Source organism: Achroia grisella, unplaced genomic scaffold (assembly GCF_030625045.1).
Source record: "Achroia grisella isolate CSIRO2021 unplaced genomic scaffold, CSIRO_AGI_Agris_v1 utg308, whole genome shotgun sequence".
NCBI classification, from domain to species: Eukaryota; Metazoa; Arthropoda; class Insecta; order Lepidoptera; family Pyralidae; genus Achroia; species Achroia grisella.
This window is the reverse complement of record NW_026712791.1, coordinates 1,956,149-1,969,055: the sequence shown is the minus strand read 5'-3', so window position 1 is coordinate 1,969,055 and position 12,907 is coordinate 1,956,149. Positions and strand designations below refer to the sequence as shown.

The 12,907-nt window shown below is 31.2% G+C and overlaps 2 protein-coding genes across 2 annotated transcripts in view; both read right to left on the bottom strand.

Moving 5' to 3' along the window:
• Nucleotides 1-3,283, bottom strand: part of LOC131843476 (facilitated trehalose transporter Tret1-like) — a 30,320-nt gene extending 27,037 nt beyond the window's left edge. Inside the window, exon 1 of the mRNA XM_059192141.1 lies at nucleotides 2,817-3,283. Within this exon, the coding sequence (XP_059048124.1) occupies nucleotides 2,817-2,868 (52 nt within the window). The 5' untranslated portion in view covers nucleotides 2,869-3,283. The remainder of the gene's footprint in view (nucleotides 1-2,816) is intronic.
• Nucleotides 3,284-10,043: 6,760 nt separating this feature from the next.
• LOC131843440 (uncharacterized) lies at nucleotides 10,044-10,892 on the bottom strand. Its single transcript, XM_059192084.1, has 2 exons — nucleotides 10,368-10,892; nucleotides 10,044-10,094 (listed from the first exon to the last, which is right to left on the bottom strand). Exons 1-2 carry the CDS (start codon nucleotides 10,890-10,892, stop codon nucleotides 10,044-10,046), a joined length of 576 nt encoding a protein of 191 aa, XP_059048067.1.
• Nucleotides 10,893-12,907: the final 2,015 nt, after the last annotated feature.

The window sequence follows — 12,907 nt, the reverse complement described above, 5'->3', positions numbered from 1 at the left end:
AAGTAAAAATTCAAGAGTAACTTGTCTTCGGAGTTTTTGGAATGAATGAAGTTTGCTTCTAAATTTCAATGTATTTTGCTTATGATCTCCGATATTATTTCTTTATTGTCAAATAAACTTTGAATGAATCATAACCCTTATCAGTATTGTTTCTAGCCATAATTTTACGAAAAGAAGAATTACAAAAATTGGGTTTGAAAATTACGACTACAGATAACTGGAATACAGAATAATCTACTAATTTAGGTCTGAATATGGTTCGTCTGAAAGAGTAATCTCCAACTTGATTTATTAATATCGTTAATCGTTATCTGTTCCAATGATTGGGTCTTTAGGTAATTCTCGTGAGAAAGGCGTTTTTATTCGTCTAGACTGCTCGCAGAATTTTCGATTATAATTTATTTTTGTTCTTATATTATACTGTAAATAGGGAGTATTTACAGTGTAATTTAAGAACTAAGAATAGTTTATATATGTTGTATATAAATTTAAAATTTTGTATCTACTTAATTATTTTCTAATTGAAATTTAGTAGTAGTATTTTATCCTGTTTGCTATATACTATCCATGTGTAATATTTTTTGGGCGCATCAAAAAAGCTGTTTTTTGTTTTAACGTCACCTTTAATGCTTTAGCAGATATTAATTAATTTACACAGACATATAGTAATAGGTCTTTCCTGTGACTACAAAGTGTCAGCTAAATTATAGGGTTTTGTACAGAAATCAATTATATGACCGTGTGCGGTAGCCAGATATGGTCTGTTCTTTTATGGTATGTGCAGGATGTCCACTTTAGTGAGAAAAACATGAGCAAATTGCATCCATAATTAAACACATTGACAGCAACCTTGCTACATGATATCCAACAATATGCACGTATGATATTTGCACTGGTTTGACGGCCTCATGTGAAAACCAGAAGAGATATCACATGCAACCATGTATTGGTCACAATTCTATGTCTAGAGATATATTACACCAGTTTTCGTAATCAGCATTATATAGCTAGAATATTGGAGTAATTAGAATGGGGAAGAAAAGTTAAAAAGTAGAGACTGACTTTATATTATAATAGGTCAAAGAAGAGTTTGAGAGAATAATCATAGTTATCTAATAAAAAGTATTAGGGTGAGATGATGTTGTCAGTAATTCGGTGCTTATATTGTATGTGTAGATTACTTGAAGTTAAGTTATTTTATAATTTCGTATCTACAGTCCGTTTGATAACCTAATTAGACCTTTGCTATAATGAATATAATGAACTAATCATAAAATTGTTTATTAAATTTATATGTATTGTTTGAAATGATGATGGTGACCAGTGAATTATTACATAAAAAAATTGGCGTGTTACACGATTGTTTCATGTGTGTGCAAAGAGTGCGTTAGTGCAGTTAAATTACTGATTGTTATAGTAGAAGCAGCCTAGTGCCTCAGGAATAATAATGCATGGAGTATCCATATTCGTTGGGTCGTTATGGTACAATTCATGTAATTTTGTATCAGGTAAGTAGTTACCATGTTTGTGACTTCAAATGGATGTAATAAAAACTAAACACGTGACTGTTGGACAATTGTATTATTGTATTCATATCTGTACTACGATAACTAACAGCGTGTCTATGGTTATTACTCTATAGATGCTATTGTAATCGTTATTTATTAACTATGTGAATAATACCTAATTCATTGCTTTTGTTTATACAGTTTCGTATTCAGTAAGTACCTACGAAAAGTACAAAAAAGTTTTACAAAAGACTCTATGTAATATTCAAATGTATGGACGATGTTACCCCAGTTGCATGTGTCTGTCTGTATGTCAGTGATTTATTTCCGTATGCACATAGATTATAGGTACTAATGTTATCTATTTGATATTTTTAGTTTAACATTTAAACAAGGACAATATACACAGCACCATTTAGTCTAGGGAAGCAGAGCTAGTGCTATAGATACTAGACAACTGTAGATATTTTTTTGTAAACACATACATAATACCACCGACACAAGTAATCACACTCATGAATATAAATGTTTGTACGTGCGAGGAATCGAACCCGCGACCATCGGAAGTAGAGCGGCGTGCTAAACCACCATCGAGGTCATATAAACATCGCTTACCAAACTTAATTGCAAATAGGTATTAGATGTCTTATCAACCCCTATAGTGGGATACGATAACATTATAGTAGCAAGAAGTGATTAAAAATAAGCAGGATAATGAATTAATAAGTAGAAACTTATCTAATTCTAGTGAAATATAAAATGCGAAATAGAATCGATTCTATTAAATGAATGAGTAGATATACGTTATTACGCCGACCCGAAATAAATGGCATAAGGATGCAGCAGATGATGATGATGAATAGATATACATTTTTCGATGTCGCTAAGTTCTACGCTTGGTAGATGTCTCTATTGAGATAAAAGTATTTTTATGCAACCCCCTTAATAAATTACCCAGAAATTAATAACGAAGATGGGAAAATTTAATCATTTGAACGAATTAAATAGTACCTATAAATTAAGTACAGAACTGCATATTAAACCAAAATAATGTTTATATATAAAGTAAATATACGTATACAAAGTGGGAAGTAAACACACACGGGGAATAGGTAAAAAGGACTATTATGTCAAGTTACCAAATTTCGTTAAGTGAAGCTGATAGGTGCTTAGTATAAATAATGTTGTCGTTAAATTTTATACATGGAGTATCAATTAAATAAACACAAAATTAATAAAATAATGGAAACGTGTTATGCACATGTCAAGATAAATACGAAGTATTCTTATAGGTTAGAAAATACTCACCACAAAGCGCTGTTCCATATTCCTTCCAATGTGAACGAGTTTTCGCTGTCATTGCAAATTAATGTATTAAAATTTTCTCCAATTTATTTGATTTTACTGGGCGTTTTGGAATGAGATTATCTTGAGCACTGATTTGTTAATTTGGAAATACTAGTTTAAATAATTCAAATCCATTGTAACGGTATAAATAATAATATACTAAAACTAGCTAAATATCACAATATAATATATTCGATCTAATATATAATAATAATAAAAATAAGGTTTGTAAACGAAACGTTATAACCGATTAGGCTTCATTTTGGAAGGTTTATGTGTTGTTGGTTTGCTGGTTCATAGTGCGGAGAAACGCGTAAGTTTGTAGCGCGGCGGCGACTGATGAAGAACTGAACGAACTGGGAGTGGGATTGAAAAGAGGCGAATGAACTAATCGCGACGCACCAAGCAGGACGGAATGAGGCAAAACGGCGCGAGCGCACGCTTTTGCCTGTTGTTTATCGCTGTGGTAGCTCTTGTTGAGATAAGAAGAAGGTCGATAACGGCTAGAGCACGCGGATGACGCCGGGTGTCGACTGCAATCGCCATGAAGCCAACGCGCCGCCGCCGCGCCGCCGCCGCCTCGCGGCCCCTCGTTGTAACCACCGCCATCAAAGTATTTCATGGTAGGAACGCGCCTACCAATATTTCTAGCGACAGTTATTTTTAGCTACTATATTCTATAAATAACATTAACAAGACAATCATTAGAATTTAACACGATACGCCACACCTACAATTACGTTAGCTAATTAACGCACAGGATCCTAAAGAAATAAAGAGTACAATTATGAACATTTCCTAATTAAATTAATATATAAATTTATAACAGGATGATAGGCAAATATATAAAACATAAAATCACAAGTCATACAGGATAAGTAATAAGAAATTAGGTTTACCTATATTATATCATTTTTATGATGTTAATCGTACAAAACCTTGTAAACGTTTCAGATACAGATAATAATTTATGGGCAGCATAATGCCATCACGTACTGCCTCAATGTGAGAACAGAATTATATAGAATTGTATCACGAAACTCACGAATGATTATAAAAATTTTATGATGTCAATGTTGTAAACAGTTACAACTAGTTTATAGTATTAGATTGAGTTCAATTAAGTTTTCCCTTAGCCCACTTCATGTCATTTTCAAAAACACTACTATACGTAGATGATTTACGACTTTAGACTATCTAATTAAAAATAATCTATTATTAATTAAAATCTGTAATATAATATGATACCTTTACCTTTTTTTACTACTATGGTGGCAAACAAGCATACCATCCATCTGAAGGTAAAAGGATGAATCTTAAATTTTTAAATAATTTTTGTTAATTAAAACTGTACATAGTTATAATAACATTATAGTACCTAGTAAGGTAGTGATATTGTATTAATAGAAATATTATTTCTATTAATACTATTAATACAGATTTATTTTATTCAAAATACGGAAGTTTCAGGGTTTTATATTTCACGGCTTTCGTAAGAAAATAATATTGGTTATATACTAAAATATGAATGCACGTCGGTAATGAATGAGAGAGCTGAACTTCCTACAGTTTAAAATGGATTTCTCATTGGACTTGTCTCTTCAAGGTATTTCATTTGGCGTCATTCCATTAATTTTGTTACAACAAGAGCAACAATATATATTATAGTTTTTATACAAATATATAATGTTGCAAGTATACCATAAAAGAATGGTTTCATTAATTTATTATAATTAACAGTATTACAATTTTAAAAATATAAACATTCATATAACTCGGAATTATTGTTTTATTTTTAAAAGTACGTTCAGGATTCTAACATCAAAGAAGATAAGTAGGTAAGTAATTGTTTCCTAATGTGTGTCTTCCTACGTATTTATTCTCATTAGATTCTGTTAAGCATTTGTAAGCTAAAAATGAACAAACAAGTATTGGACCAAAAATAAGGTATTTGACTGAGTAAACTGAGTAAACTAACCTTACACGGTTTCCCTTATTTTTACCATCCTCATTTATCATTCATAATCAAAATAAAGAACATACTTAGACAAATATTTGAAGGTCATTGGTCATTCATGGTTTTACATTAGTATTAATAATCCCATTGTAGAGTCGCTTCATATAACGGTACATATAGGCATAGTATAGGTACTTGCATCAAATTTATAAATAGGCATAATACTTGCGTCAAATTTATAACGTCATTTAGAAAGATTGTTATATTTTTACGAATGTGGGCTAGGTGGGTCCTATTTTTATTGGGAGAGACTTGCATGAGATAAGTTATGAACTTGGTTAGGTTTTCTGATAGTTCTGTATTGAAGCGTGGTAGAAAGATGTAAGTAAATGTTTTAATATCATTATTATAATGATATTAAACCATTTATATACAATATAATAATATACAAGATAATAAATAAAACCCGATAACAAAGACAAATGTAGAATAAATAGTCCGATTTGCTTAAAAAATATGTGATATTGACAAATTCTATTTAGCGTGCATAAATAGTTAGTATATCTACTTATAGAGCTGAATATTAAATTGTATGCGATGATTATTGCTCGTGAGTGGTTGATTGGTGTTAAAATTAGAGCTTGTTAGTTCCGTCACACCATGGAAAATTTTAAACGACTGACAAAAGGTACTATGAAAATTTGTCCATTGACTTATAAATCTTTAATAACTTTCATTTACTCTTATCTCAGTTCACATAGAGATATAACAAGAATATTTACAATAAAATTTATGAAAAAAAAGTAAAGTAAAGAAATAAACTTTTTGTATGCTACTTGATTTGTATACTACTGAACCCTTTTAGATAATATTTCTTAAAAATATAATAAAGATTCAAAATTCGAATATTCGAATAAATTATAATGTAATGAAAATACAAGTTGAAAATGAAAAAATAACATCTCAAATTATAAATTTATTACAATTATAATTACAGCTTTGCAATAAGTTATAAAAAAAGTTTACAATGTGAAATATTTATTTTCCATAAAATATTTAAAACTAACCTACTCAAATCGTAATCACTTTTACCTTATAATTATAACTATTAATGTTTTAATTTTAGTAGAGTAACAGAAACCTGAAAATTGACAATTGAAACCATACACTGCTGTTCATATAATTTTTATTTACTGGATCATCATACCTAATAAGCATGTAATTATTGGATGAAGCTTCACGGTCATTTCAATAATTGATAATTTGATACTAATGAATGACTGATGCCAATGTTCATTACAAAAGATATTAAAGGAAACTGGAACATTATCGAAATTAAAAAAATTCTTTCAATTTTGCTATAACGTCTAATACTATAAAAAGAAAATATACACAAAAATGATTATAAAAGGGAGTTTCCGCAACCAGACATTAGTAGGTTGTACTTTTTTACTGTGCTGACAATGTGTGTTTGCTGTAATTGACATAACTGAAATTCAAACAAGTATATTTAATACGTGTAAAACAACAGAAAATAATAATTCTTAAGAAAAATTATGTTAGCGTAATTGGTAATAAATAAAATATTTGTTTAAAATGTGCACGTCTGAAATGCTAAGTATAATACTTCGCACTATTGAAAGGAGATCAAATGTATTATAAAACCACATAAATAAAAAAAATACTTATAGGGATATTATATTTTTGGAAAGACATATTATATTTGATGAAATTCCTTTCATTTGACATGAAACCTGATTGATTTGACGCATAGTCGCCTGGCTTGTCTATTCACCAAATAGATTGATAGTAAATGTTAAAAAAACAAATTATATAATGTGTTCCCATAGTAAAGACATTGCCAGTGTTTTCCGTTACTTAAAACTTTCACGACACTTTAAATTGACGGTTAATTTAGATAAGATCTACGCTGGTGGTGATTTATTGTAAGGCGAGAAAAGGTCCATAACCTCAAGGTTGTGGTACCTATCATAGATTTTTTGCAATTCATCGTATTACCACGGCGACGCCATCGCTTCCCGTAAGGATGATGGATGATGATAACGACGAGGACGGTTAATATATCAATTAAAGTAGATATTAATAGCTATTACACGTCTACGGTATGACCATAAATTAATTAATCGAATTTGTGATCATGCCGTTTAAATTTGATAAAAGATTTTTTAAATTACAATGACATTGTAATTTATAAGGTTTTACTATAACAGCAGTATAAATAAGTATTTGGTACTAGATTTAGATTAACAGTAACTTTAATAATGATTGTAAAAAAAAATATTTACTATAAATACTCTTCCCTGCTCTGAAAAGGCAATCCATTCATAAACAGATCGTACTATCTAGACTTCGTCAATTACGTCACACAGACAATCTTCAACACAGTCTATCTAGACAATCATCAAGTAAAATTGTCTCGTCTCGATTAATATTAAAGAAATATTTAATGAAGAAAACAGAAAATTAGATGTCATTATCACATCATCTCTGTGTATTGTATCTTCTATAACATTCGCGACACCTCGACTGTCGACTGGCGACATCTATCTTCTAGGAACACACTGATATCTGGTATAAAAAAACTAGGACATCTTGTAATTTGTCTGGGTTATAAAACATAGTATCCTATTTTATTTTGCAGTGAAAATGTTATAGTGCCGTCAAAACGTCAAAACAATTGAGATACTTAATATTCTTCGTTATAAGTCACCCGCTGTGAAGCGAATAGTATAATCGGATAATTTCACTACTTTTCGAGAGAAAATAGTTAGGTTATGGTCGCAGAAAGCTTAATATTATCGATATATTAAATTTTGGTCACGATAAAACTGAAGAATAAAATGTTTATCATATTACGTAAACAATGCGAGATTAGAAAAGTCATTATTATGTTTTAATAGGTACAACAACAAAATCATGATAATTCAAATTGCTTATAATTAAAGTTTATTTAAATTACAGAGATAATATACACAGTTATACACCCTACCTGCATAAAAGTGACAGTTATTCATTTATCTATGTATGTCGTATTATATTAGTGTACTAGAGCGACCTTGTTGCTTAATGAAATGTATATACCTACATATGTACAAACTTTGGGTAAAGTTGATTACTATTTTATTCAATGAATATATACAAACACAATCCAAAAGTCACAATTCTTAGAGGTACATATACATATATATAATTTAGTTTTTCTTAGATACAATCGCCTGCTTTTGTATCTAGTCGAACCAACAGTTTTTCAGACCGTTTCTGTAAGCAAATACTCATTTCTAGTTTTTTATGTGTAACAGTATTTTAAAAGAATTGTAATGTCAAAATAAAAAGAATTTTGTAGACTTTTTAAATCTAAAGAAGTTTATTTGCGTGTTGTGAAAGCAAGCTTTTAGGTAATTTTCTCTGTTTTGACAGGAGTCATTGCGAACACTAGTAGAATCAATGGGGTATTTTTTTTGGCAATATAAAGTATAAAAAATATATGTTAAAAAATTACTTCTCTATGTAGCTAATCAAGTCTTACAATTTCTCTTGGCTGGTTACCAACTCTACATAAGTATAATATAAAAACTGAGTTAATAAAATTCTATTCCGGTTTTGTGTGTAATTAAAGTTTTATGACATAAATAAAAGAGGAATAAATCTGCAACTAATGATTGATATTCATTCATCAGGCATATAGCACCGTAGTTCATAAATACTTTTGGAATTAGAAACTAAAGTGTATGGAAAGAGTCATTACAATATCTATTTACACTACCTTAACATTAATTTCATTTATTACAATTATGACGAAATTATAAGAATATGCATTAATTAATTAATTAATTTATATGAAGGAATAAATTGACATTAGTTACCGTTGGCTGGAGATGTACAATTTGATTTGGTTACACATTTGATCAAAATGTTATAATGCACCTGTTATGTAGCAGCATAATATAATTAATACGTATCTGGTACTGACGCCAAGATTCTAATGTAATTATTTACTGACGAATAATTATATAGATGCATCTATACAGAGAATAATTACGTTATTTAATTTATATGTCAATAATTTCACACAGTAAGTGTACATACTCTTATTTTCAGGTGAATATATAAATATGAAAGTCGTATGACGAGTGTATAAATTAGAGATATCATTTTTACACTATTATTATTATATATTTATTTTTAATGTACTTTGAATGTTACACAAGAAGACTGCCAGCCTGATGGTAAGTGCCAACCGTCGCCTATGCACCTGAATACCACCACGGATAGCATATTACGAGTATGTGACGCCCGTGGTAATTATCTTAATCTTGACTTTAACGGCTTCGGTGGTTCATCCGTTTAGAATACCGACTTATTTACGATGGTCGCAGGTTCAGTCAAAGTTCAAAAAGTTCAGTTTTAAGTTCAACAGTACAAAAAGTTAAGTTTTAATGTTTGTAACATTTATATATTATAATAACATGTATATCGTCTCTGAGAACCATCCGCTCCTACGACGCATGTTTTATTTTTCTGTATGGAAGATATATCCAACGCCTAAGCAACGGTACTCACCGTTGCTTCGGCGTTGCTTTCCAACGGTCTAATGCCATTTAGTCAGATGCCATTGTAAGTATGATTATTGGCGTTAGTTTGAAATTAAATAATAAAAGTTTAATGCTAGATCAACTTTGTTATGCGGTTAGTATTGTAATTTTACGCTTTTTTTTTGTAGTTTCATGTAAGTTATGTCCGTCTACATATGTCGTTAACGTTGTGATTATCGACGAACATTTAACAATTTTTTTAGGGGTCGATTAGAGGTTGACTCTACGAAATTTATTTTTATTGTCTAATCGCGATCTTGATTACAAGACCACGCGATGTGGATCTCGTTCAATATAATATAAATAAGAGTTACGGTTCCATAATCTCTTTCTGATTGATATTGACACCTTTATAACTCGCAACATGAATTTTATTTATTAGGCCTTTTATTTCATGTTGCCGGACTCAGAAATTTGCATTAGATGCGAATTTTATCAGGGACTCTGCGTATATTTTTTTAGGAGTAGTTTTTTTAATTATGTGATAATTAATTAATGTTTAAAGTATTCCCCTTTTTTATTATTGACAAGGAATTAAAAAAAATATATTGTTGTCATACGGACAATAAACTTTATTCATTTTTATCTGTAATTATATATTAAAGTATTATAAGTAGTTCAGCATGCCGAGGCAAGCTGTTGATATAATATGGCTGCGATTGAAATATTCTAAAATAAAAGATACGATCAATATTAGTTTACGCTTAATGTTACATTGCAAAAGTTCTATTTATTTATAGTATATACCTGCTATGCAATATACTACAAGAACTAATAGATTTGAAAATTGGTTCCACTCAAGTATATATATATATATATATATATATTCCTGGTGACTCCACACATCCATCTCAACATTCGCACTTCTGCCACATGCACACGCCTTTCGTCTGTCCCCTTTACGGCCCAATATTCAGATCCATAAAAAATGACAGGTCTTACGATAGATTTATAAACTTTATCCTTTAGTTTCAAGGGTATTCGGGGGTCGCATATCATTTCCGAGGCCTGTCGCCATTTCACCCATCCCGCACTAATTATGTGCCTTATATAGCGGTCTATGTCGGCATAGTTCTGAATAACTGAACCGAGGTACCCAAAATCGGAGCAGACTGGAAGCATTACACCGTTTAGGCAGATAGGCTTGAAATAGGAGAGACCGCCGAAATAGCAGAATAGGTATTCAGTTTTAGTGCTGCTGATCTTCAAGCCAACACTCTCCAGTTTTTCTTGCCATCTATTTTGTCTACTCTGGACTTCGAGTCCATCCTCACCAACAAGAACAATATCGTCGGCAAACAGCATACACCAGGGTACCTCGTCCTGAATGTCCGATGTCAGAGCATCCATTACAATGACGAAGAGGTAAGGGCTTAAAGCCGAACCCTGGTGTAAGCCTACCACCACATTGAACTTGTCGGAAGCACCTACCGCCGATCCGACGTATGTGTTAGACCGGATGTACATGGCACGTATTAAATCTACATACTTCCCTGGCACACCTTTCTTCTTTAGGGCCCATCACAAAACTAGACGGGGAATTCGGTCGTATGCCTTTTCGAGATCGACAAATACTATGTGCAAATTTTTATTTACACTCCGGTATTTTTCGCACAGCTGGCGTAGTCTAAAATGGCATCGGTGGTCCCTCGAACAGGCATAAACCCGAATTAATTTTGTGAAATATCACACTCCTCTCGCAAGCGTCTATCTAGCATTTTCTCCCACACTTTCATAGTATGTGACATAAGCTTTATTCCTTGATACTTGCTGCAGTCTTGAACATCACTCTTATTCTTGAAGATAGGCACCAATTTCATTCCAAGGAAAGTCCATTTACGAATATATCGTTGAATAAAAAAATCATAGTTATAATCATAGTTGTAATATTAATAAATATGTATCTTATTATAAAATAAAGGAATGAATAATAAAAGTGACCAGTTCTTTTATCAGTCATTTCATTGTTTGAAAGATACATTATTCCAGAATTTTACATTGGAGCTTAGTAGTTTATAAGCTGCTTCTATAATGCGCTCCTTAATTTTTTTTATATTATAAACAATTGTGACAAACAAAATGTACTATTTATAATTGCTTACTTTAAAAAAATCTTATCGTAAAAAGTAATTGGAAAAATAAAATAAAAAAATTAACGTAATTGTAAACTATTGTTGTTTTAGCATAAGGGATACTTCGTTATTGATTCAGTAGAAAGCCACTAATAGGTAAGTAAACAATTTCAATTCTCCAGAAGTATAAGTCAAGGATAAATTCACCCTGTTTGGTCTGCGTTATACGATATGTTTTTAAGGGTATTACGTAGATTATATTTGCGTCATGGAGGCGCGGCTGTGTATGTACCGCCTTATAAATAACAAGCAAATATACATAATGTCTACGTCAATGTAATCATTCATTTGCTTCGAAATACTTCGAATACAAAGCATACTATAATATTTTTTTTCTAAAACGATTGTTTTAGGCTTACATTTTAAGCATAGATACTAGCAGGAAGTGTGAATATGTGCGATGTTGTCTGTTCTATGTTTAAATATACTAAATGGTTATTTTTAGATACGTATAACAGTTATTAAATCTACATCTCCGTTCAAGAATAAGTAGGTCTTTGACTGCAAAGAAAAATGGGCTGATGCCCAAAAATTAAAAAGGTGGGCGGAGTTATACAGCAGATAGTATAGACTTATGTTGCAAGGGTACGTGGACTGCGATAAATGCTCAGAATTTATTGCGACAATAAAAATAATTAAGACACTACAACAAAGTATTGAATTCCCACTGCTGGGCTCTTGTCTTTCCATGAGTTGTGGGCATTAGTCTAGCATTACTACGCTGGGTATGCAACACGGTACATATGTATGTGGTTTTATTTCGAGTTATTCTTCAGTTGCATTAATATGCGTTCCAAATGATTCTTACACTTGTTAGACGGAACCCTGGGATGAAATTGGAGTAGTAATGTACATATTAAGTTATATGTATTATAATATTTATCACCACGTCATGGTGAAGTTAAGTAAATATTACAGGAAAATTGTAAATTTTGAGGAAAATTACGTATATTTCCTTAGAATTTATCAAAACAAAATTACAAAACAGATATACAGAAATTTAATAAGCTTAATTAATAGGCATTTTTTATAACCGATACCATGTTAGGTACGAGTAAGTTGAAAATATATTGTACTTTAGAGATCAACCGCAGCATACAAGTGTGTTGGAATGTGGACATGTGATCAGCCGGTCGTCGCGTGAATTTTGTTCGATGTCACACACACACGAAGCTCGTGTGCCAAATGCCGATGTTATTGTTGTTTACTATGTGTGTGTAATGTTCGGTCTGTGCACACATGTGAGTGAATAGTGTGAAGTAACTGAACTGACTGACATTTATTTTCATATCCACAAGTTTCAAAGATCACCAGAAAAGATGTTTTGGGGTTAAATAGGCGTTTGCAGTG